This window comes from Carassius gibelio, chromosome A10, assembly GCF_023724105.1.
Source record: "Carassius gibelio isolate Cgi1373 ecotype wild population from Czech Republic chromosome A10, carGib1.2-hapl.c, whole genome shotgun sequence".
Lineage (NCBI taxonomy): Eukaryota > Metazoa > Chordata > Actinopteri > Cypriniformes > Cyprinidae > Carassius > Carassius gibelio.
The window spans coordinates 1,871,810-1,899,774 of record NC_068380.1 but is presented as its reverse complement, the minus strand read 5'-3'; the positions used below and the strand labels follow the sequence as shown (position 1 = coordinate 1,899,774).

Below are 27,965 nucleotides of genomic sequence, written 5' to 3'. Positions count from 1 at the left end.
GCATGGAGCATCACACCAAATGCATTAATGAGCAATAACAGCAATTTTAGGATTATTGTAATTGAAATGGCTAAAAAAATCATAAATACAACCTCTAGTAGCATGATTTACTGGCTTATCAAAATTGACCAATAGGTGGTGCTGTTATTAAGTCAATTTGGTGTACTCTGTGTGACTTTTCAATGACGCAAACAAAGTTTGGTGTCAATATGCCAAAGCATTGCAGAGATACAGCCTCAAGTGTCATTTTGTCATTGTGCCTCAAGTTCGTCGCTGTGGTATGCAAAAACGGTTTTGTCTATCGACACAAAATTCATAACTTTTTGTCAGCACAGTCTGAAGATCATCTGATTAAATTTTGGTGAAAATTGGACTAACGGCTGATGAGGAGTTCAAAAAGTAGGTTTTCAACATAAATCAAAATGGCGGACCGGAAGTTCAGCTTAATCTGGCATATTTGGTATCTATGTTTTCGGCATAAACCAGGGAATATTTTGAGACCAGTTTCGTTGCAATAGGCTAATGCATTAAAAAGTTATTAGCATTTTTATAAGTGTAATTATTCATGGGTAATGAATGGTTTATTACTCTTGACCAATAGGTGGCGCTGTTACCAAATTTATGTGGCATGGTCAGTGTGAGGTAGCGATGACACGTACAAAGTTTGGTGTAAATATGTCAAAGCGTTGCAGAGATACAGCCTCAAATGCATTTTGGCACCCTTCCAACAAATTCGTTGATGCGCTTAATGAGAACCGTTTCATATATCGACACGAAATCCATAACTTTTTGCCAGCATGGTCTGAAGATGATACACGTCAAATTTGGTGAAAATCGGACTAACGGTCTAGGAGGAGTTCGAAAAAGTAGGTTTTCAACATTAATCAAAATGGCGGACAGGAAGTATGGCCAATATTCGCATAATTGGTATCAATGCTCTCGGCTTTACCCACAGAATATAGGGAGGCCATTTTAATTTTAATAGTCTAATTTATTCAAAAGTTATTAGCATTTATGTGATATTTCATTATAACTATTGGCCACAAGGTGGCGCTGCCACCAAACTTTTTGAGTATCTTCAGGGCATGGAGCCGAATATTTTTGTAATTATTTGCGAAACGATACGATGATGCGTTCAAAAAATACAGCATTTTGAAACATAATTCAAAATGGCCGACGCCTAAAATGGCCGACACGGGAAAATTGGATATCAATCGACTCGACATGACGCACTGAATCTACAGAGACCAGTTTTGTAATTTTTGGCCAAACCATTCAGAAGTTATAAGCCAAAATATGCATTTTTCATATCTCCTGACCACTAGGTGGCGCTGTGTCGAAACACTGCAGGTAGTCTCAGGTCATGCTTATTATAACACACACCAAGTTTGGTCTCAATACGCCAAACCGTTGCGGAGATATAGCCTCACGTGTATTTTTGCGTGCTTTTCGTCATATTTTTTCACGTGTCATTCGAGAACGGTTGGACGAATCAACTTGAATTCCATAACTTTTTGCCAGCATGGTCTGTTGATGATCTGAGCCAATTTTCGTGAAAATCGGACAAACCGTCTAGGACGAGTTCGAAAAAGTAAGTTTTTCGAAAAGTTGAAAATAGCGAAAAAACTAAACCTTGCGATTTTTGAATTTTAGGGTTCATTCGACTTGGCTTGAGCCAAGGATTCAGAGGAAAAAAGAATTTCCATTTTCTGGCTTACGGTTCAAAAGTTATTAGCATACAAACATTGAAAGTTTGGACAAGTGGTGGCGCTAGAGAGTAGGAGTTAGAGGCTTCAAATTTGCTATAGTTAATGTTGGGACTGTCCTCTATCAGTGTGCCAAATTATACAACTTTCCCGCAAACGGTTCTATGGGCTGCCATAGACTTGCGGCGGAAGAAGAAGAAGAATAATAATAACGCCAACGAAAACAATAGGTGCCTACGCACCTTCGGTGCTTGGCCCCTAAATATAGCTGCAAGCAGCAATTACGGGGCCAAGCACTCCAACGGCAAATGTAGGAGCTAAGCATGGCATGAAGCATCACACCAAATACATTAATGAGCAATAACAGTAATTTTGGAATTATTGTAATTGCAATGGCAAAAAAAATCATAATACCACCTCTAGTAGCATGATTACTTGGCTTATAAAGTTTGACCAATAGGTGGCACTGTTATGAAATCAATTTGGTGTACTCTGTTTGACTTTTCAATGACACACACAAAGTTTGGTGTTAATATGCCACAGCATTCCAGAGATGCAGCCTCAAGTGTCATTTTGTCTTTGTGTTTCAACTTCGTCGCTTTGGTATGCGAAAACGGTTTTGTCTATCGACACAAAATCCATAACTTTATGTCAACATAGTCTGAAGATCATTTGATTCGAATTTGGTGAAAATTGGACCTACGGTTCATGAGGAGTTCGAAAAAGTAGGTTTTCCACATAAATCAAAATGGTGGACCGGAACTTCAGTAAACACTGGCATATTTGGTATCTATGTTATCGGCATAAGCCAGGGAATATTTTGAGCCCAGTTTCGTTGCAATAGGCTAATGGACTAAAAAGTTATTAGCATTTTTAAAAGTGTAAATATTCATTGTTAATGAATGGTTTATTACTCTTGACCAATAGGTGGCGCTGTTACCAAATTTATGTGGCATTGTCAGTCTGAGGTGGCGATGACACATACAAAGTTTGGTGCAAATATGTCAAAGCGTTGCAGAGATACAGCCTCAAATGCATTTTGGCACCCTTCCAGGAAATTCGTTGATGCGTTAAATGACAACCGTTTCGTATATCGACACGAAATCCATAACTTTTTGCCAGCATGGTCTGACGATGATTCACGTCAAATTTGGTGAAAATCGGACTAACGGTCTAGGAGGAGTTCGAAAAAGTAGGTTTTCAACATTAAGCAAAATGGCGGACAGGAAGTAAGGCCAATTTTCACATTATTGGTATCAATGCTCTCGGCATGACCCACAGAATAAAGCGAGACCATTTTAATTTTAATAGTCTAATTTATTCAAAAGTTATTAGCATTTATGTGATATTTCATTATAACTATTGGCCACAAGGTGGCGCTGCCACCAAACTTTTTGAGTACCTTCAGGGCATGGAGCCGAATATTTTTGTAATTATTTGCGAATCGATACGATGCTGCGTTCAAAAAATACAGCATTTTAAATCATAATTCAAAATGGCCGACGCCTAAAATGGCCGACACAAGAAAATTGGATATCATTCGACTCGACATGACTCACTGAATCTAAAGAGACCAGTTGTGTGATTTTTGGCCAAACCATTCAGAAGATATAAGCCAAAATATGCATTTTTCATATCTCCTGACCACTAGGTGGCGCTGTGTCGAAACACTGCAGGTAGTCTCAGGTCATGCTTATTATAACATACACCAAGTTTGGTCTCAATATGCCAAACCGTTGCTGAGATATAGCCTCAAGTGCATTTTTGTGTGCTTTTCGTCAAATTTGTTTACGTGTCATTCGACAACGGTTGGACAAATCAACTTGAATTCCATAACTTTTGCCAACATGGTCTGAAGATGATCTGAGCCAATTTTCGTGGCAATCGGACTAACCGTCTAGGACGAGTTCGAAAAAGTATGTTTTTCGAAAAATAGAAAATAGCGAAAAAACTAAACCTTGCGATTTTTGAATTTTGGGGTTCATTCGACTTGGCATGAGTCAAGGATTCAGAGGAAAAAAGAATTTCCATTTTCTGGCTTACGGTTCAAAAGTTATTAGCATACAAACATTGAAAGTTTGGACAAGTGGTGGCGCTAGAGAGTAGGAGTTAGAGACTTCAAATTTGCTATAGTTAATGTTGGGTCTGTCCTCTATCAGTGTGCCAAATTATACAACTTTCCCGCAATCGGTTCTATGGGCTGCCATAGACTTGCGGCGGAAGAAGAAGAAGAAGAATAATAATAATAACGCCAACGAAAACAATAGGTGCCTACGCACCTTCGGTGCTTGGCCCCTAATAATAACGCCAACAAACACAATAGGTGCCTTCGCACCTTCGGTGCTTGGCCCCTAAATATAGCTGCAAGCAGCAATCACGGGGCCAAGCATTCCAGCGGCAACATCAGGAGCTAAGCAGACCAAATGCAACAATGAATAATGAAATTAATAATTGCATGATTGTAATTGAAATGGCTGAAAATCGTTAATAAAAGTTCCACAGCGAGGAGCTAAGCATGGCATGGAGCATCAGACCAAATGCAACGAGTAAGAAAAGCAATTATTGGAAGAGTGTAATTGAAACAGCCAGTAAAACTCCAGTAAAATGATGCATTATCATTTTTGGAAAATAGGTGGCGCTGTAATCAAATCGCTTTGTTGTGTTCTGTGGGAGGTGACAATGTTGTGGGCAATTTCTTTCAAAATACTTACAGACCTTTAGGGCAATGAGTCGAACATGCCCACCGAGTTTCGTTCCGATCGACTTCCATTAACCTTGTCAAATAGGTGCTTAAAGTTGTTTGGCCAATGGCGGCCATGTTTTTTAAGATAAGTGAAATTCCTCATAGAGCACTTGTGCCACATTGGGCCATATCAATTTTCAAGTTGATTGGATCAACGGTTGCTTAGTTATAGCCATTTGATTTTTTTTCATCCTGTAGCGCCACCAAGTGGCAGATATGGAAAAAAATAATAATTTGACTAAAGTTTTTGTTCATGCATATGAGTTCTGAGTTTGGTGAAGATATCTCATTTTGTTCCCGAGTTATAGCATTTTTCGTAAAATTGGTCCACGAATTTGAATGTTTTGGGTCCCCTGGTTTTTTGTTCAGTCTTGATCAAACCACTGCAATAATATTCTCTGGACTCTCTAGATCAATAATTTTCAAAAATATGTTGCATTTTGTCCTTTGGTTAGCTATAAGAGGTCATTTAGGAAAGGGCCGTGGCCACATGTAACCTAAAGCCTATAAAACTGAAACAAAAACTCAAAACTTTATGAAACTTGGTTATAACATGTGAAAGATGACCCACCAAGCATGCAAAGTTTCATTAAGATCAGAAAATAGCTGGTGCTATAACAGTTAAAATGGCCAAAAACAAAAGATTTCTGTTGTGAATGGCATTAAACTGCAAAAAAAAGGGGTAATATAATCACACATGCATTAGATCTGTATTTTTTCTAAACAATCATGCAAAATTTAACAGAGATTAGGTAAAAAAGAACACTGTAATATTTATAAAGCTTCAAAACCCAGTGTTGAATAAAAAATTGCAATTATAACCACTAGATGTCACCGGAAGACCACTAATGAGCTCACTAAAGACTAAAACATTACAGTTTATGGGCTTGTTGAGGGATTCATCTAGAAAAAATGTATATTACTATTATTTAATATTACTGTTCAAGCATTTCAGATCACATTGAGTCAAAGTTTACCAATTTATTCATACAGATATATCTAATGTTTATAATTATGCCAGATTATGATTGCAATGAAACCTGAAAAATGACATAGAAGCCCATAAAAACAGAAGACTTGCAATAGGTTTTATCACCCATCATTTATTTTAATTATCTATATATAACTAAATGTGTGCATCTGTGTGTGGGTTTAAGCATGCTTATTGAGTATTAATATACTAGTTTAAACATTTCATGTTTGTGTGTGTCTGTAATTCTGTTCTATTCTTTTACTGTCAGCCATATCTAGGTTATTTAAAATCAGTGCAGTACTATTATCTAGACTGTGAAATTATACATAAATTGCGTATGCTTCTTTGGAATGAAATTAAGACAACATATAACAGTTATAAAGGTTAAAGAGACAGTCTTGTATGATAAATTGCATTTACGACCACTAGATGTCACTGGAAGACCACTAATGGGCTCACTAAAGACTAAAACATTACAGTTCATTGTCTCGATGATTGATTCATCTAGAAAAATATATATTACTATTATTTAATATTACTGTTCAAGCATTTAAGATCACATTGAGTGAAAGTTCAACAATTTATTCATACATGTATATCAAATGTTTACTATTATGTCAGAATATGAATGCAATGAAACCTGACATAGAAATGTAAGAAAAGAAGTCTTTCTGTGAGTTGTGTGTCACCTATAATTTATTTCAAATATCTACATACAACAAAATGTGTGGGCATGTACTTCTCTCTCTCTGTGTGTGTGTGTATATACAGAGATAGAGCCTCAGACTCATTTTGTGAAGATGCCTGACATCTGAAGCAGCGCTGTACAAAAACGGTTTCGTCTATTGACACGAAATCCATAACTTTTTGTCAGCACGGTCTGAAGATGATCTGATTCAATTTTGGTGAAAATCAGACAAACGGTTGAGGATGAGTTTAAAAAAAAAGGTTTTCAACATGAATCAAAATGGCGGACAGGAAGTTTTGCTTAATATGACATAATTGGTATGTATGTTGTCGGCATGTCCCAAAGAACATTTTGAGACATGTTTCATGATAATAGGCTAATGCAATCAAAAGTTATTAGCATTATTGGAAATGTAAAAATTAGCGGTTATTGATTGGTTTATTACTCTTGACCAATAGGTGGCGCTGTGACCAAAATGATGTGGCGTGGTCAATGTGATGTGACAATGTCACATATTAAGTTTTGTGTAAATATCTCCAACCTTTGCAGAGATACAGCCTCAGGTGCAGTTTGGCATCTTTCCAGCAAATTCGTTGGTACGCTAATTGAAAACGGTTACGTGTATCGACACAAATTCCATAACTTTTTGCCAGCATGGTCTGAAGATGATCCAAATCAAATTTGGTGAAAATCTGAGCAACGGTCTAGGAGGAGTTCGAAAAAGTAGGTTTTCAACATGAATCAAAATGGCGGACAGGAAATTTTGCCAAAATTGACAAATGGGGTATCGGTGTTCTCGTCATGACCCAAGGAATCTATCAACATCAGCTTTGTTACAATAGGCTAATGTATGCAAAAGTTATTAGCATTTTTCGAAAAAATCGTTATAACTATTGACCACAAGGTGGCGCTGCCCCCAATTTTTTTGTGTACATTCAGGGCATGGAGCCGGACATTTTTGTAATTATTTGCGAAACGATACGGAACTTCATTCTTAAGATACAGCAATTTACAACTAAATTCAAAATGGCCGACGCCCAAAATGGCCGAGTTGGGAAAATTCGGTATCATTCGACTCAGAATGATGCACTGAATCTAAAGACACCACTTTTGTGATTTTTGGCAAAACCGTTCAGAAGTTATGAGCAAAAACATGCATTTTTCATATCTCCTGACCACTAGGGGGCACAGCGCCGAAACACTGCAGGTAGTCCCAGGGAATGGTTGTTATAAGACCCACCAAGATTGGTCTCAATAGGCCAAACCGTTGCGGAGATATAGCCTCACGTTCACGTTTGCGTGCTTTTCGAAGAATTCGTTCATGAGATATTCGGAAACGGTTTGAGAAATCAACTTGAATTCCATAACTTTTTGCCAGCATGGTCTGAAGATTATCTGATTCAATTTTCGTGACAATCGGTGCAACGGCCTAGGACGAGTTCGAAAAAGTAGGTTTTACGAACAATTGACGATAGCGAAAAAACTAAGCCTTGCGATTTTTGAATTTCAGTGTCCATTCGACTCGGCATGAGCCAAGGAATCACAGGAAAAAAGAATTTTCATTTTGTGGCTTACGGTTCAAGAGTTATTAGCATCAAGTTTTTGAAAGTTTAGACAATTGGTGGCGCTAGAGAGTTTGAGTTAGAGACTTCAAATTTGCTACGGTTAATGTTCAGACAGTCCTCTATTAGTGTGCCAAATTATACAACTTTCCCGCAATCGGTTCTATGGGCTACCATAGACTTGGGGTGGAAGAAGAAGAATAATAATAATAAATATAGCTGCAAGCAGCAATAACGGGGCCAAGCACTACAGAAGCAAGCTTCAGACGAACGGCAGGAATGAGTAATTAAGAAAGTTTTAAGATTATTTTAGGCAAAATGGCTTGAAAACAATAAACACAACAACTAGTAATAGGATTTATTTGCTTATCACGTGTAACCAATAGGTGGCGCTGTTACCAAATTAGTTTGGAATGGTCAGTGTGAGGTGACGATGACACATACAAAGTTTGGTGCAAATATGTCAAAGCTTTGCTGAGATACACCCTCAAATGCATTTTGGAACCCTTCCAGCAGCTTCGTTGATGCGCTAAATGAGAACAGTTTCGTATATCGAAACGAAATCCCTAAGATTTTGCCAGCATGGTCTGAAGATGATCCACGTCAAATTTGGTGAAAATCTGACTAACGGTCTAGGAGGAGTTCGAAAAAGTAAGTTTTCAACATTAATCAAAATGGCGGACAGGAAGTTCAGCCAAATAAGGAAAACTTTGTATCTATGTTCTCGACTTGACCCAAGGAATCTAAAAAGACCAGCGTCATGTCAATAGCCAGATTTATTCAAAAGTTATTAGCCTTTATTTAAATTGAGTTATAACTGTTGACCACTAGGTGGCGGTGTTTCAAAATATTTTGATTACCTTCAGGGGATGGTGTTGTTGGCACATTCTGAGTTTCGTAATATTACATCAATGCATTTGTTTAGTATTGCATTTTATTTCACAAAACTGTATTGAAGTCAATGATAATTTCATATTTTGTTCTATTATAGCGCCACCAAGAGGCTCAGTCCCACCATTTCTTTTTATGTGTGCTCAGAGTGAGCCCATACATATGTGTGTCAATTTTGGTGAAAATATCTCAATTCACTTCAGAGTTATAGACATTTATATGAAAAAGCACGTAAAAAATGACTGACTCTTGACTTTGATTGAATATTACTACACCTTACCATCAATATTTTGGCATTTGGGCATTGGCGTATAGCTATCGACCTATGTTTCCGAACTTCTGACGGTGGTTTCGTCTCGATCAGACAAGTGGTTTCGAAGATATAGCCAGATGTTTTTTAAGCGCTAAATCACAACGCTACACAAACCGTAAGGCGAAACCTAGCATGTTTGGTATCGTAGGACTCTGTAAGGTTTCAGGAGTCTAATTTGGTGAGTCTCGAGAAAATAAGTCGACCACACCCAAGGTTATAAGCATTTAAAAAAGGATGATCACCACTAGGTGGCGCTGTTTCGAAACTTCTCACACTCCTTCAGGACATTGTGCTGATGACCCATACCATGTTTCGTAACAATCCGTTGATGCGTTCTGAAAATACAGCATTTTAGCACAAAATTCAAAATGGCCGACAGACAAAATGGCCGAAATGGTAAAATTTGATATCAGTCGACTCGGCATGTTGCCCTGAATCTAACAAGACCAATGTTATGATTTTTGGACAAACTGTTTAGAAATTATAAGCAAAAATAGCAATTTTTCATATCTCCGGACCAGTAGGTGGCGCTGCGCCGAAACGCAGCAAGTAGCCTCAGGTCATGCTTGTTATGACATGTACCAGGTTTGGTCTGAATACGATAAATCGTTGCAGAGATACAGCCTTACGACTGTTTTTCTAAGCGTTTCGTAAAATTTGTTTGAGCGTTTTTCGAAAACGGTTTGACGAATCAATTTGATTTGCATAACTTTTGGTCAGCCCTGCCTGAAGATGATCTGGTTCAATTTTCGTGTGAATCGGACAAACCGTCTAGGACGAGTTCGAAAAAGTAGGTTTTTCAAAGAATTCAAAATGGCGGCCAAATTTCTATGACAGAAAATGACGGCATAGGGTGCAATCGAATCGGCATGAGCTCAGAAATCAGAGGAAAAAAGAATTTTGTTGATTGGACTTACGGTTAAAAAGTTATTAACAAAATTAAAGTGAAATTTCGGACAGTTGGTGGCGCTAGAGGGAATGTCTTAGACACACCAAAATTGGTGTACTAAATGTTGGCACTGTCCTCTATCAGAATGTCAAACCAAAACAACTTTCCCGCATTCGGTTCTATGGGCTGCCATAGACTCCCAGTCGGAAGAATAATAATAATAATAATAATAATAATAAGAACCGGAACAAAAACAATAGGTGCCTCGCACCTTCGGTGCTTGGCCCCTAAATATAGCTGCAAGCAGCAATTACGGGGCCAAGCACTCCAACGGCAAATGTAGTAGCTAAGCATCGCATAAAGCATCACACCAAATACATTAATGAGCAATAACAGCAATTTTGGAATTATTGTATTTGAAATGGCAAAAAAAAAAAACACCAATACCACCTCTAGTAGCATGATTACTTGGTTTATCAAGCTTGACCAATAGGTGACACTGTTATAAAATCAATTTGGTGTACTCTGTGTGTCTTTTCAATGACACACACAACGTTTGGTGTCAATATGCCAAAGCATTCCAGGGATACAGCCTCAAGTGTCATTTTCTCATTGTGCCTCAAATTCGTCGATGTGGTATGCGAAAACGGTTTTGTCTATCGACTCAAAATCCATAACTTTGAATCAGTATAGCCTGAAGATCATTTGATTCGAATTTGGTGAAAATCGGACATACGGTTGATCAGGAGTTCGAAAAAGTATGTTTTCAACATAAATCAAAATGGCGGACCGGAAGTTCAGCTTACCGTGGTATATTTGGTATCTATGTTATCGGCATAAGCCAGGGAATATTTTGTGCCCAGTTTCCTTCAAATAGGCTAATGCATTAAAAAGTTATTAGCATTTTAAAAAGTGTAATTACTCATGGTTAATGAATGGTTTATTACTCTTGACCAATAGGTGGCGCTGTTACCAAATTTATGTGGCATGGTCAGTGTGAGGTGGCGATGACACATACAAAGTTTGGTGCAAATATGTCAAAGTGTTGCAGAGATACAGCCTCAAATGCATTTTGGCACCCTTCCAGCAAATTCGTTGATGCGCTAAATGAGAACCGTTACGTATATCGACACAAAATCCATAACTTTTTGCCAGCATGGTCTGAAGATGATGCACGTCAAATTTGGTGAAAATTGGGCTAACGGTCTAGGAGGAGTTCGAAAAAGTAGGTTTTCAACATTAAGCAAAATGGCGGACAGGAAGTAAGGCCAATTTTCACATTATTGGTATCAATACTCTCGGCATGACCCACAGAATATAGCGAGACCATTTTAATTTTAATAGACTAATTTATTCAAAAGTTATTAGCATTTATGTGATATTTCATTATAACTATTGGCCACAAGGTGGCGCTGCCACCAAACTTTTTGAGTACCTTCAGGGCATGGAGCCGAATATTTTTGTAATTATTTGCGAAACGATACGATGCTGCGTTCAAAAAATACAGCATTTTAAATCATAATTCAAAATGGCCGACGCCTAAAATGGCCGACACAGGAAATTTGGATATCATTTGACTCGACATGACTCACTGAATCTAAAGAGACCAGTTGTGTGATTTTTGGCCAAACCATTCAGTAGTTATAAGCCAAAATATGCATTTTTCATATCTCCTGACCACTAGGTGGCGCTGTGTCGAAACACTGCAGGTAGTCTCAGTTCATGCTTGTTATAACACACGCCAAGTTTGGTCTCAATATGACAAACCGTTGCCGGGATATAGCCTCACGTGCATGTTTGCGTGCTTTTCGTCAAATTTGTTTACGTGTCATTCGACAACAGTTGGACGAATCAACTTGAATTCCATAACTTTTTGCCAGCATGGTCTGAAGATGATCTGAGCCAATTTTCGTGGCAATCGGACTAACCGTCTAGGACGAGTTCGAAAAAGTAGGTTTTTCGAATAATTGAAAATAGCGAAAAAACTAAACCTTGCGATTTTTGAATTTTGGGGTTCATTCGACTTGGCATGAGCCAAGGATTCAGAGGAAAAAAGAATTTCCATTTTCTGGCTTACGGTTCAAAAGTTATTAGCATACAAACATTGAAAGTTTGGACAAGTGGTGGCGCTAGAGAGTAGGAGATAGAGACTTCAAATTTGCTATAGTTAATGTTGGGACTGTCCTCTATCAGTGTGCCAAATTATACAACTTTCCCGCAATCGGTTCTATGGGCTGCCATAGACTTGCGGCGGAAGAAGAAGAAGAAGAAGAAGAAGAAGAATAATAATAACGCCAACGATTACAATAGGTGCCTACGCACCTTCGGTGCTTGGCCCCTAATAAATATAGCTGCAAGCAGCAATCACGGGGCCAAGCATTCCAGCGGCAACATCAGGAGCTAAGCATATGTAGCATCAGACCAAATGCAACAATGAATAATGAAATTAATAATTGCATGATTGTAATTGAAATGGCTGAAAATCGTTAATAAAAGTTCCACAGCGAGGAGCTAAGCATGGCATGGAGCATCAGACCAAATGCAACGAGTAAGAAAAGCAATTATTGGAAGAGTGTAATTGAAACAGCCAGTAAAACTCCAGTAAAATGATGCATTATCATTTTTGGAAAATAGGTGGCGCTGTAATCAAATCGCTTTGTTGTGTTCTGTGGGAGGTGACAATGTTGTGGGCAATTTCTTTCAAAATACTTACAGACCTTTAGGGCAATGAGTCGAACATGCCCACCGAGTTTCGTTCCGATCGACTTCCATTAACCTTGTCAAATAGGTGCTTAAAGTTGTTTGGCCAATGGCAGACATGTTTTTTAAGATAAGTGAAATTCCTCATAGAGCACTTGTGCCACATTGGGCCATATCAATTTTCAAGTTGATTGGATCGACGGTTGCTTAGTTATAGCCATTTGATTTTCTTTCATCATGTAGCGCCACCAAGTGGCAGATATGGAAAAAAAATAATAATTTGACTAAAGTTTTTGTTCATGCATATGAGTTCTGAGTTTGGTGAAGATATCTCATTTTGTTCCCGAGTTATAGCCTTTTTCGTAAAATTGGTCCACGAATTTGAATGTTTTGGGTCACCTGGTTTTTTGTTCAGTCTTGATCAAACCACTGCAATAATATTCTCTGGACTGTCTAGATCAATAATTTTCAAAAATATGTTGCATTTTGTCCTTTGGTTAGCTATAAGAGGTCTTTTAGGAAAGGGCCGTGGCCACATGTAACCTAAAGCCTATAAAACTGAAACAAAAACTCAAAACTTTATGAAACTTGGTTATAACATGTGAAAGATGACCCACCAAGCATGCAAAGTTTCATTAAGATCAGAAAATAGCTGATGCTATAACAGTTAAAATGGCCTAAAAAACAAAAGATTTCTGTTGTGAATGGCATTAAACTGCAAAAAAAAAAAAGGGGGTAATATAATCACACATGCATTAGATCTGTATTTTTTCTAAACAATCATGCAAAATTTAACAGAGATTAGGTAAAAAAGAACACTGTAATATTTATAAAGCTTCAAAACCCAGTGTTGAATAAAAAATTGCAATTATAACCACTAGATGTCACCGGAAGACCACTAATGAGCTCACTAAAGACTAAAACATTACAGTTTATGGGCTTGTTGAGGGATTCATCTAGAAAAAATGTATATTACTATTATTTAATATTACTGTTCAAGCATTTCAGATCACATTGAGTCAAAGTTTACCAATTTATTCATACAGATATATCTAATGTTTATAATTATGCCAGATTATGATTGCAATGAAACCTGAAAAATGACATAGAAGCCCATAAAAACAGAAGACTTGCAATAGGTTTTATCACCCATCATTTATTTTAATTATCTATATATATAACAAAATGTGTGCATCTGTGTGTGGGTTTAAGCATGCTTATTGAGTATTAATATACTAGTTTAAACATTTCATGTTTGTGTGTGTCTGTAATTCTGTTCTATTCTTTTACTGTCAGCCATATCTAGGTTATTTAAAATCAGTGCAGTACTATTATCTAGACTGTGAAATTATACATAAATTGCGTATGCTTCTTTGGAATGAAATTAAGACAACATATAACAGTTATGAAGGTTAAAGAGACAGTCTTGTATGATAAATTGCATTTACGACCACTAGATGTCACTGGAAGACCACTAATGGGCTTTGCAGAGATATAGCCTCAGACTCATTTTGTGAAGATGCCTGACATCTGAAGCAGCGCTGTACAAAAACGGTTTCGTCTATTGACACGAAATCCATAACTTTTTGTCAGCACGGTCTGAAGATGATCTGATTCAATTTTGGTGAAAATCGGACAAACGGTTGAGGATGAGTTTAAAAAAAAAGGTTTTCAACATGAATCAAAATGGCGGACAGGAAGTTTTGCTTAATATGACATAATTGGTATGCATGTTGTCGGCATGTCCCAAGGAACATTTTGAGACATGTTTCATGATAATAGGCTAATGCAATCAAAAGTTATTAGCATTATTGGAAATGTAATAATTAGCGGTTATTGATTGGTTTATTACTCTTGACCAATAGGTGGCGCTGTGACCAAAATGATGTGGCGTGGTCAATGTGATGTGACAATGTCACATATTAAGTTTTGTGTAAATATCTCCAACCTTTGCAGAGATACAGCCTCAGATGCAGTTTGGCATCTTTCCAGCAAATTCGTTGGTACGCTAATTGAAAACGGTTACGTGTATCAACACAAATTCCATAACTTTTTGCCAGCATGGTCTGAAGATGATCCAAATCAAATTTGGTGAAAATCTGAGCAACGGTCTAGGAGGAGTTCGAAAAAGTAGGTTTTCAACATGAATCAAAATGGCGGACAGGAAATTTTGCCAAAATTGACAAATGGGGTATCGGTGTTTTCGGCATGACCCAAGGAATCTATCAACATCAGCTTTGTTACAATAGGCTAATGTATGCAAAAGTTATTAGCATTTTTCGAAAAAATCGTTATAACTAAAAAATTGCAATTATAACCACTAGATGTCACCGGAAGACCACTAATGAGCTCACTAAAGACTAAAACATTACAGTTTATGGGCTTGTTGAGGGATTCATCTAGAAAAAAATTATATTACTATTATTTAATATTACTGTTCAAGCATTTCAGATCACATTGAGTCAAAGTTTACCAATTTATTCATACAGATATATCTAATGTTTATAATTATGCCAGATTATGATTGCAATGAAACCTGAAAAATGACATAGAAGCCCATAAAAACAGAAGACTTGCAATAGGTTTTATCACCCATCATTTATTTTAATTATCTATATATATAACAAAATGTGTGCATCTGTGTGTGGGTTTAAGCATGCTTATTGAGTATTAATATACTAGTTTAAACATTTCATGTTTGTGTGTGTCTGTAATTCTGTTCTATTCTTTTACTGTCAGCCATATCTAGGTTATTTAAAATCAGTGCAGTACTATTATCTAGACTGTGAAATTATACATAAATTGCGTATGCTTCTTTGGAATGAAATTAAGACAACATATAACAGTTATAAAGGTTAAAGAGACAGTGTTGTATGATAAATTGCATTTACGACCACTAGATGTCACTGGAAGACCACTAATGGGCTCACTAAAGACTAAAACATTACAGTTCATTGTCTCGATGATTGATTCATCTAGAAAAATATATATTACTATTATTTAATATTACTGTTCAAGCATTTAAGATCACATTGAGTGAAAGTTCAACAATTTATTCATACATGTATATCAAATGTTTACTATTATGTCAGAATATGAATGCAATGAAACCTGACATAGAAATGTAAGAAAAGAAGTCTTTCTGTGAGTTGTGTGTGTCACCTATAATTTATTTCAAATATCTACATACAACAAAATGTGTTGGCATGTACTTCTCTCTCTGTGTGTGTGTGTGTGTGTGTAATCATGCTTATTGATTATTCATATAATAGTTGAACCATTTCATTTCTGTGTGTGAGTGTCTGTGAGCCTATTCTCCATGTTAGACAATGGCACACACAAGTTTGGCTTAATTACAACAAAGCTTTGCAGAGATATAGCCTCAGACTCATTTTGTGAAGATGCCTGACATCTGAAGCAGCGCTGTACAAAAACGGTTTGTCTATTGACACGAAATCCATAACTTTTTGTCAGCACGGTCATCACACCAAATACATTAATGAGCAATAACTGCAATTTTAGGATTATTGTAATTGAAATGGCTAAATAAAAATCATAATACCACCTCTATTAGCATGATTACTTGGCTTATCAAGTTTGACCAATAGTCGGCACTGTTATAAAATCAATTTGGTGTACTCTGTGTGACTTTTCAATGACACACACAAAGTTTGGTGTCAATATGCCAAAGCATTCCAGAGATACAGCCTCAAGTGTCATTTTGGCATTGTGCCTCAAATTCGTCGCTGTGGTATGCGAAAACGGTTTTGTCTATCGACACAAAATCCATAACTTTGAGTCAGCATAGTCTGAAGATCATCTGATTCAATTTTGGTGAAAATCGGACATACGGTTGATGAGGAGTTCGAAAAAGTAGGTTTTCAACATAAATCAAAATGGCGGACCGGAAGTTCGGCTTACTGTGGTATATTTGGTATCTATGTTATCGGCATAAGCCAGGGAATATTTTGAGCCCAGTTTCCTTCAAATAGGCTAATGCATTAAAAAGTTATTAGCATTTTAAAAAGTGTAATTACTCATGGTTAATGAATGGTTTATTACTCTTGACCAATAGGTGGCGCTGTTACCAAATTTATGTGGCATGGTCAGTGTGAGGTGGCGATGACACATACAAAGTTTGGTGCAAATATGTCAAAGTGTTGCAGAGATACAGCCTCAAATGCATTTTGGCACCCTTCCAGCAAATTCGTTGATGCGCTAAATGAGAACCGTTACGTATATCGACACAAAATCCATAACTTTTTGCCAGCATGTTCTGAAGATGATGCACGTTAAATTTGGTGAAAATTGGGCTAACGGTCTAGGAGGAGTTCGAAAAAGTAGGTTTTCAACATTAAGCAAAATGGCGGACAGGAAGTAAGGCCAATTTTCACATTATTGGTATCAATACTCTCGGCATGACCCACAGAATATAGCGAGACCATTTTAATTTAAATAGACTAATTTATTCAAAAGTTATTAGCATTTATGTGATATTTCATTATAACTATTGGCCACAAGGTGGCGCTGCCACCAAACTTTTTGAGTACCTTCAGGGCATGGAGCCGAATATTTTTGTAATTATTTGCGAAACGATACGATGCTGCGTTCAAAAAATACAGCATTTTAAATCATAATTCAAAATGGCCGACGCCTAAAATGGCCGACACAGGAAAATTGGATATCATTCGACTCGACATGACGCACTGAATCTACAGAGACCAGTTTTGTAATTTTTGGCCAAACCATTCAGAAGTTATAAGCCAAAATATGCATTTTTCATATCTCCTGACCACTAGGTGGCGCTGTGTCGAAACACTGCAGGTAGTCTCAGGTCATGCTTATTATAACACACACCAAGTTTGGTCTCAATACGCCAAACCGTTGCGGAGATATAGCCTCACGTGTATTTTTGCGTGCTTTTCGTCATATTTGTTCACGTGTCATTCGAGAACGGTTGGACGAATCAACTTGAATTCCATAACTTTTTGCCAGCATGGTCTGTTGATGATCTGAGCCAATTTTCGTGGAAATCGGACAAACCGTCTAGGACGAGTTCGAAAAAGTAAGTTTTTCGAAAAGTTGAAGCTAGCGAAAAAACTAAACCTTGCGATTTTTGAATTTTAGGGTTCATTCGACTTGGCTTGAGCCAAGGATTCAGAGGAAAAAAGAATTTCCATTTTCTGGCTTACGATTCAAAAGTTATTAGCATATAAACATTGAAAGTTTGGACAAGTGGTGGCGCTAGAGAGTTGGAGTTAGAGACTTGAAATTTGCTATAGTTAATGTTAGGAATGTCCTCTATCAGTGTGCCAAATTATACAACTTTCCCGCAATCGGTTCTATGGGCTGCCATAGACTTGCGGCGGAAGAAGAAGAAGAATAATAATAATAACGCCAACGAAAACAATAGGTGCCTACGCACCTTCGGTGCTTGGCCCCTAAATATAGCTGCAAGCAGCAATTACGGGGCCAAGCACTCCAACGGCAAATGTAGTAGCTAAGCATCGCATAAAGCATCACACCAAATACATTAATGAGCAATAACAGCAATTTTGGAATTATTGTATTTGAAATGGCAAAAAAAAAAAAAACAACAATACCACCTCTAGTAGCATGATTACTTGGTTTATCAAGCTTGACCAATAGGTGACACTGTTATAAAATCAATTTGGTGTACTCTGTGTGACTTTTCAATGACACACACAAAGTTTGGTGTCAATATGCCAAAGCATTCCAGGGATACAGCCTCAAGTGTCATTTTCTCATTGTGCCTCAAATTCGTCGATGTGGTATGCGAAAACGGTTTTGTCTATCGACTCAAAATCCATAACTTTGAATCAGTATAGCCTGAAGATCATTTGATTCGAATTTGGTGAAAATCGGACATACGGTTGATCAGGAGTTCGAAAAAGTATGTTTTCAACATAAATCAAAATGGCGGACCGGAAGTTCAGCTTACCGTGGTATATTTGGTATCTATGTTATCGGCATAAGCCAGGGAATATTTTGAGCCCAGTTTCCTTCAAATAGGCTAATGCATTAAAAAGTTATTAGCATTTTAAAAAGTGTAATTACTCATGGTTAATGAATGGTTTATTACTCTTGACCAATAGGTGGCGCTGTTACCAAATTTATGTGGCATGGTCAGTGTGAGGTGGCGATGACACATACAAAGTTTGGTGCAAATATGTCAAAGTGTTGCAGAGATACAGCCTCAAATGCATTTTGGCACCCTTCCAGCAAATTCGTTGATGCGCTAAATGAGAACAGTTACGTATATCGACACAAAATCCATAACTTTTTGCCAGCATGGTCTGAAGATTATTCACGTCAAATTTGGTGAAAATTGGGCTAACGGTCTAGGAGGAGTTCGAAAAAGTAGGTTTTCAACATTAATCAAAATGGCGGACAGGAAGTATGGCCAATTTTGGCATAATTGGTATCTATGTTCTCGGCATGACCCAAAGAATACGGGGAGACCATTTGCATTTCAATTGTCTAATTTACTCAAAAGTTATTAGCATTTTTGTGATAATTCATTATAACTCTTGACCACAAGGTGGCGCTGCCACCAAGCTTTTTGAGTACATTCAGGGCATGGAGCCGAATATTTTTGTAATTATTTGCGAAACGATACGATGCTGCGTTGAAAAAATACAGCATTTTAAAACATAATTCAAAATGGCCGACGCCTAAAATGGCTGACACGGGAAATTTGCATATCATACGACTCGACATGACTCACTGAATCTAAAGAGACCAGTTGTGTGATTTTTGGCCAAACCATTCAGAAGATATAAGCCAAAATATGCATTTTTCATATCTCCTGACCACTAGGTGGCGCTGTGTCGAAACACTGCAGGTAGTCTCAGTTCATGCTTGTTATAACACACGCCAAGTTTGGTCTCAATATGCCAAACCGTTGCTGAGATATAGCCTCAAGTGCATTTTTGCGTGCTTTTCGTCAAATTTGTTTACGTGTCATTCGACAATGGTTGGACGAATCAACTTGAATTCCATAACTTTTTGCCAGCATGGTCTGAAGATGATCTGAGCCAATTTTCGTGGCAATCGGACTAACCGTCTAGCACGAGTTCGAAAAAGTAGGTTTTTCGAATAATTGAAAATAGCGAAAAAACTAAACCTTGCGATTTTTGAATTTTAGGGTTCATTCGACTTGGCATGAGCCAAGAATTCAGAGGAAAAAAGAATTTCCATTTTCTGGCTTACGGTTCAAAAGTTATTAGCATACAAACATTGAAAGTTTGGACAAGTGGTGGCGCTAGAGAGTAGGAGTTAGAGGCTTCAAATTTGCTATAGTTAATGTTGGGACTGTCCTCTATCAGTGTGCCAAATTATATAACTTTCCCGCAAACGGTTCTATGGGCTGCCATAGACTTGCGGCGGAAGAAGAAGAAGAATAATAATAACGCCAACGAAAACAATAGGTGCCTACGCACCTTCGGTGCTTGGCCCCTAAATATAGCTGCAAGCAGCAATTACGGGGCCAAGCACTCCAACGGCAAATGTAGGAGCTAAGCATCGCATGAAGCATCACACCAAATTCATTAATGAGCAATAACAGCAATTTTGGAATTATTGTAATTGAAATGGCAAAAAAAAATTATAATACCACCTCTAGTAGCATGATTACTTGGCTTATCAAGCTTGACCAATAGGTGGCACTGTTATAAAATCAATTTGGTGTACTCTGTGTGACTTTTCAATGACACACACAAAATTTGGTGTCAATATGCCAAAGCATTCCAGGGATACAGCCTCAAGTGTCATTTTCTCATTGTGCCTCAAATTCGTCGATGTGGTATGCGAAAACGGTTTTGTCTATCGACTCAAAAGCCATAACTTTGAGTCAGCATAGTCTGAAGATCATTTGATTCGAATTTGGTGAAAATCAGACCTACGGTTGATGAGGAGTTCGACAAAGTAGGTTTTCAACATAAATCAAAATGGCGGACCGGAAGTTCAGCTTACTATGGTATATTTGGTATCTATGTTATCGGCATAAACCAGGGAATATTTTGAGCCCAGTTCCATTCTAATGGGCTAATGCAATAAAAAGTTATTAGCATTTTTACAAGTGTAATTATTCATGGTTAATGAATGGTTTATTACTCTTGACCAATAGGTGGCGCTGTTACCAAATTTATGTGGCATTGTCAGTCTGAGGTGGCGATGACACATACAAAATTTGGTGCAAATATGTCAAAGCGTTGCAGAGATACAGCCTCAAATGCATTTTGGCACCTTTCCAGCAAATTCGTTGATGCGTTAAATGACAACCGTTTCGTATATCGACACGAAATCCATAACTTTTTGCCAGCATGGTCTGACGATGATTCACGTCAAATTTGGTGAAAATCGGACTAACGGTCTAGGAGGAGTTCGAAAAAGTAGGTTTTCAACATTAAGCAAAATGGCGGACAGGAAGTAAAGCCAATTTTCACATTATTGGTATCAATGCTCGCGGCATGACCCACAGAATAAAGCGAGACCATTTTAATTTTAATAGTCTAATTTATTCAAAAGTTATTAGCATTTATGTGATATTTCATTATAACTATTGGCCACAAGGTGGCGCTGCCACCAAACTTTTTGAGTACCTTCAGGGCATGGAGCCGAATATTTTTGTAATTATTTGCGAATCGATACGATGCTGCGTTCAAAAAATACAGCATTTTAAAACATAATTCAAAATGGCCGACGCCTAAAATGGCCGACACAGGAAAATTGGATATCATTCGACTCGACATGACTCACTGAATCTAAAGAGACAAGATGTGTGATTTTTGGCCAAACCATTCAGAAGTTATAAGCCAAAATATGCATTTTTCATATCTCCTGACCACTAGGTGGCGCTGTGTCGAAACACTGCAGGTAGTCTCAGGTCAGGGTTATTATAACACACACCAAGTTTGGTCTCAATATGACAAACCGTTGCCGAGATATAGCCTCACGTGTATTTTTGCATGCTTTTCGTAAAATTTGTACACGTGTAATTCGACAACGGTTGGACGAATCAACTTGAATTCCATAACTTTTTGCCATCATGGTCTGAAGATGATCGGAGCCAATTTTCGTGAAAATCGGACTAACCGTCTAGGACGAGTTCGAAAAAGTAGGTTTTTCGAAAAATTGAAAATAGCGAAAAAACTAAACCTTGCGATTTTTGAATTTCGGGATTCATTCGACTTGGCTTGAGTCAAGGATTCAGAGGAAAAAAGAATTTCCATTTTCTGGCTTACGGTTCAAAAGTTATTAGCATATAAACATTGAAAGTTTGGACAAGTGGTGGCGCTAGAGAGTTGGAGTTAGAGACTTCAAATTTGCTATAGTTAATGGTGGGACTGTCCTCTATCAGTGTGCCAAATTATACAACTTTCCCGCAATCGGTTCTATGGGCTGCCATAGACTTGCGGCGGAAGAAGAAGAAGAAGAAGAAGAAGAAGAAGAAGAAGCAGAATAATAATAACGCCAACGATTACAATAGGTGCCTACGCACCTTCGGTGCTTGGCCCCTAAATATAGCTGCAAGCAGCAATTACGGGGCCAAGCACTCCAACGGCAAATGTAGGAGCTAAGCATGGCATGAAGCATCACACCAAATACATTAATGAGCAATAACAGTAATTTTGGAATTATTGTAATTGAAATGGCAAAAAAAAAATCATAATACCACCTCTAGTAGCATGATTACTTGGCTTATAAAGTTTGACCAATAGGTGGCACTGTTATGAAATCAATTTGGTGTACTCTGTTTGACTTTTCAATGACACACACAAAGTTTGGTGTTAATATGCCACAGCATTCCAGAGATGCAGCCTCAAGTGTCATTTTGTCATTGTGTTTCAACTTCGTCGCTTTGGTATGCGAAAACGGTTTTGTCTATCGACACAAAATCCATAACTTTGTGTCAACATAGTCTGAAGATCATCTAATTCGAATTTGGTGAAAATTGGACATACGGTTCATGAGGAGTTCGAAAAAGTAGGTTTTCCACATAAATCAAAATGGTGGACCGGAACTTCAGTAAACACTGGCATATTTGGTATCTATGTTATCGGCATAAGCCAGGGAATATTTTGAGCCCAGTTTCGTTGCAATAGGCTAATGGACTAAAAAGTTATTAGCATTTTAAAAAGTGTAATTACTCATGGTTAATGAATGGTTTATTACTCTTGACCAATAGGTGGCGCTGTTACCAAATTTATGTGGCATGGTCAGTGTGAGGTGGCGATGACACATACAAAGTTTGGTGCAAATATGTCAAAGTGTTGCAGAGATACAGCCTCAAATGCATTTTGGCACCCTTCCAGCAAATTCGTTGATGCGCTAAATGAGAACCGTTACGTATATCGACACAAAATCCATAACTTTTTGCCAGCATGGTCTGAAGATGATTCACGTCAAATTTGGTGAAAATTGGGCTAACGGTCTAGGAGGAGTTCGAAAAAGTAGGTTTTCAACATTAAGCAAAATGGCGGACAGGAAGTAAGGCCAATTTTCACATTATTGGTATCAATACTCTCGGCATGACCCACAGAATATAGCGAGACCATTTTAATTTTAATAGACTAATTTATTCAAAAGTTATTAGCGTTTATGTGATATTTCATTATAACTATTGGCCACAAGGTGGCGCTGCCACCAAACTTTTTGAGTACCTTCAGGGCATGGAGCCGAATATTTTTGTAATTATTTGCGAAACGATATGATGCTGCGTTCAAAAAATACAGCATTTTGAAACATAATTCAAAATGGCCGACGCCTAAAATGGCCGACACAGGAAAATTGGATATCATTCGACTCGACATGACTCACTGAATCTAAAGAGACCAGTTGTGTGATTTTTGGCCAAACCGTTCAGTAGTTATAAGCCAAAATATGCATTTTTCATATCTCCTGACCACTAGGTGGCGCTGTGTCGAAACACAGCAGGTAGTCTCAGTTCATGCTTGTTATAACACACGCCAAGTTTGGTCTCAATATGACAAACCGTTGCCGGGATATAGCCTCACGTGCATGTTTGCGTGCTTTTCGTCAAATTTGTTTACGTGTCATTCGACAACAGTTGGACGAATCAACTTGAATTCCATAACTTTGTGCCAGCATGGTCTGAAGATGATCTGAGCCAATTTTCGTGGCAATCGGACTAACGGTCTAGGACGAGTTCGAAAAAGTAGGTTTTTCGAATAATTGAAAATAGCGAAAAAACTAAACCTTGCGATTTTTGAATTTTGGGGTTCATTCGACTTGGCCTGAGCCAAGGATTCAGAGGAAAAAAGAATTTCCATTTTCTGGCTTACGGTTCAAAAGTTATTAGCATACAAACATTGAAAGTTTGGACAAGTGGTGGCGCTAGAGAGTAGGATTTAGAGGCTTCAAATTTGCTATAGTTAATGTTGGGACTGTCCTCTATCAGTGTGCCAAATTATACAACTTTCCCGCAAACGGTTCTATGGGCTGCCATAGACTTGCGGCGGAAGAAGAAGAAGAAGAATAATAATAACGCCAACGAAAACAATAGGTGCCTACGCACCTTCGGTGCTTGGCCCCTAATAACGCCAACGAACACAATAGGTGCCTTCGCACCTTCGGTGCTTGGCCCCTAATAACGCCAACAAACACAATAGGTGCCTTCGCACCTTCGGTGCTTGGCCCCTAATAACGCCAACAAACACAATAGGTGCCTTCGCACCTTCGGTGCTTGGCCCCTAATAACGCCAACGATTACAATAGGTGCCTACGCACCTTCGGTGCTTGGCCCCTAATAATAATAACGCCAACGATTACAATAGGTGCCTACGCACCTTCGGTGCTTGGCCCCTAATAAAAGATAAAATAAGAATGCAAACAAAATGAAACAAAACTTTAAAAAATAAAAATAAATACATTTAAAATAAATAAAATAATTAAATATAAAATTACAAATTAATAAAATAAAATGTAAAATCATCTCTCTCTCTAATTTACAAATGTACTACTAATATAATAATAAAATAAACTAATACTACATAAATACATTAAATATAATAAAATAAGTTATTAATATATGTTTATATTGTTAAATTAAATATTTTTGGATGCAAGCAACATTATAAAATAAAATACAAATATTAATTAAATAAATGAAAATGCTGTTAATTTAAATATTTTAAATTAAATAACCTAATAATAACAAATAAAACTAAGACATCTAATAAATAAATGATAATAAATAATTGTAATATAAATTAAAATATTATTAAAATAAATGATTATTAAATAAAGTAATAAATTAATAAATGTAAAACATAACTACTATTGAAACTAATAATATGATTATAAAAACAAATACATTATAATGATTAAATTAATGATCAAATCAACATTTTAAATTAAATATTTTTGGTTACATAAATATTAATAAAATAATAATAATAATAAATAATAATAATAAAATAAGAATCAATGAAGTAACAATTTTACCAAAAATAATAAATTAAATAAATGAAAGATGATTTGTGTTATAATTTGGTTAGGTCTTGTTTGGTTGATTCCCCAAAAGTGAAAACAGCATGAGAACAGATTGACACAGCAACACTAGCTCAAGCAATGGCGCAGTATTTAGTTCTACTGCAGAGAAGGCATTCTTCAATTCGCAAGTAAACTAAAGTGCACATTTTCGTATCAAAAGTAGCGTATAAATGTACGTATAATGTGAATGATGTACATTATACACAAGTATAAATAAATAAAGCAGCATTTATTAAACAAGTACAGTTAAGGAAGATAAACTAAAGACAGCTGTATTGATCTAGTGTGGTTGTGCATGACAAGAAGAGAGAGAGAGAGAGAGAGAGAGAGAGGAGCGCAGTATGGATGGGGGAATCCTCTAGAAGAGAGAACACTGGGGCTTCGGGGGGGAAACCCCTGCTGCAGGATTCCTCTGTTGCTATGGAAACTGGCTCTCGAGCGAGCGGAGGAGAGAGAGAGCGAGAGATAAAGAGAGATGCGAGGGGAAGGTAGAGTGAGTGGGCGTCTGCTGAAGCGCACTGTGCACAAACAAAGCAGAGAGATAGAGATAGGATGCACCATGTTATATGGAAGCACTTACAGGTCAAATAAGAGGTAATGGAAGCCTTCCTCTGATATACTGTCATGGAGCCGCACTGCATTAAAGAGAAAGAATTTCATTTGCAATTCACTCAAACTCAAACAGCACAATTCAAGGAGCGGTTTCATGGGCTGAAAAGATATGCTTTCGAGATCACTTTAGCTCATTCAAATCAGAACGTGTGGCACCTGCATCCTTAATTTCACACTGATTTCGTCATAAACGGAGAAGTTTGTGAAGCTGACTTTAACAGACTCACCGATATTGGGATGTTTGAGCAGGCGGCAGATACGGGCTTCTCGTTCCAGCTTCTGGTGATCTGGGGAAACAATTGGGTCTGTGTTAAGCATCATGTAATGGAGGAACTGCAGATGGGACAATTAAATGTTAAAAACGCTTTTTTAAACAATTAACAGTTTGCAGAAATCTTTTTATTTTCTGCAATTTCATTAACTTTAGCTACTAGAAAACCATGCTCTTTCAGTTTCACATTAATTTTAGTGAACTGCAAGTTAACTAATCATCATATGCCAGATTCTCAAATATTACAGCAAATCAGGGTTATTACCGTTAATTTTAACCATTAAAAAAAAAATCTACAAATTTACTGAAATAAAACATCTCATTTTCATTTAGTTTAACTCCAACTAAATACTAAAACAAATTAAAACTATGCAGACCATGACTTTACTAAATTACTAAAACTTTCAAATAAAAATCAATCAGAAAATATAAAAATACAATCTAATCTGATTTATAAATAATAGCACCACTGCAGTAGATTCAGACTGTTGGAAAACCACGCTGATGCAGATACACTACACTGAAATCATGTGTGAGACTAAAACATGAAATAGTAAGTTGGCACTATTTAATCCACAGGGGTTTGGTTCGATCGAGACAATTGATTATCATCATTGTTTTTCCCCACCCACACATCCTTCTTTCATCAGCAGAGGTGGAGAGAGCCACTGCATTATGAAGAAAGATTATGAAAACCAATCAACCATGCACAATAAGACCATGAATATTTATTAAGACAGTAAAGGGGGTCAGGTTTGCATTCACACTGTGAAAAGTGACATTAAAAGTTCTGTATTTGAAATAAGTCTCGTATGCCCACCATCATTTAAATGTTCAAAGAAATAAAGTAAAATGAATAGTAAAATTCTTAAATACAATTACAATTTATATAACCGTTTTCTATTTGAATATATTGTAAAATCTAATTCCTCCAGTCTTCAGTGTCACATGATCTTCAGAAATCATTCTAATATACCAATTTACTGCTCAAGAAACTGAGAAAGCTGATTTTATCAATGTTGAAAATAGCTGTGCTGCTTCATTTTTTTGTGGAAACCATTACACTTTTTTTCAGGATCCTTTGATGAATAGAAAATAATTACTATCAAATCATTTATTAGCATTTATTTACAACAAATATTTATAACATTATAAATGTCTTTATTGTCACTTTTGAACAATTTAATACATCCTTGATGAACTGAAGTATTTCTTTCTTTAAAAATCCATTAATCAATCAATCTTACCTTTATGCCTTTTTTGGAGATGGATTGTTCAAAAATGACACCAAGGCTGCATTTACACTGAAAGTTATCACCTCATTGCTAAGAAATATAAATGTAGCTTTTAGTAGAAAAACTGTTGTATTTAAAAAATTGACGGGGCAGAGCTTAAAAACCAGCTCCTGAATGTGCAATTTTTTTAAGTTTCCATCTCAATAAAATGCGAGCGCATACAGCACACCGGCATTAAAATGCTATCTTTATGGACAAATGTGTCACTCTCACATTGGGAGTTCTGCGGGGAATCAGATATGTGTGTTTAGACACAGGCCGGATGTCCAGATATCGGATATGTATCTGATTTAAAACCACATTTGGAAACAGCTCAGATCGGATGGGGAAAAAATCTGATCTTTGTGGTGATTTGTGTGTTACACGTGTGCATAAAATTTCAATTTTTGTCAGATGTGGGCAAAATAAATCTGATTTTTTCTGCCAAGATCCTGAAAAAGGCTTGCATTTAACTTATCACAGGAAGAGATGTATAATACCGCGTTTAAAAATAGATAAACCTTCATAATTAATTTCACATCTTTTGAACAAAACGTACAAGCTTTTTCTTTCAATTCTGAAGGAGTGTGATTTTAGTTTTTTTCTCCAGTCAAACAGTTCCTTCTCAATTCACATTGATCTCAGATCAGATCTTTTTAGACATGCACATCTAAAGCGGTCTCCACATCACTTCTAACACGGCAGCGGAGGTCAGACTTAGCATCACGCAGACCACAGGGTCTACTGTAAACAAATCGGCCAACCATTGGCTTGCACTTGAGTGTGGATAACAAGCACGACTCAAA

The 27,965-nt window shown here is 37.1% G+C and overlaps 1 protein-coding gene and 1 long non-coding RNA gene across 52 annotated transcripts in view; both read right to left on the bottom strand.

Annotated features, from left to right (window-relative positions):
* LOC128020784 (calcium/calmodulin-dependent protein kinase type II subunit beta) overlaps positions 1-27,965 on the bottom strand; it is a 100,741-nt gene that overhangs the window by 60,667 nt on the left and 12,109 nt on the right. For all 50 annotated transcript variants that reach the window (XM_052607452.1, XM_052607457.1, XM_052607478.1 and 47 more), the window contains exons 3-4: positions 25,842-25,901; positions 25,583-25,637 (exon numbers count right to left, since the gene is read on the bottom strand). In XM_052607452.1, coding sequence (XP_052463412.1) covers positions 25,583-25,637; positions 25,842-25,901 — 115 coding nt within the window. The remainder of the gene's footprint in view (positions 1-25,582; positions 25,638-25,841; positions 25,902-27,965) is intronic.
* LOC128020792 (uncharacterized) lies at positions 1,204-24,210 on the bottom strand. Of its 2 annotated transcripts, none has more exons than XR_008185393.1 (3): positions 23,707-24,210; positions 10,037-11,756; positions 1,204-1,948 (listed from the first exon to the last, which is right to left on the bottom strand). It is a non-coding gene; the product is annotated as an uncharacterized LOC128020792 (long non-coding RNA). The 2 variants fall into 2 exon arrangements; XR_008185394.1 differs by lacking the exon at positions 1,204-1,948 and adding an exon at positions 3,951-3,985.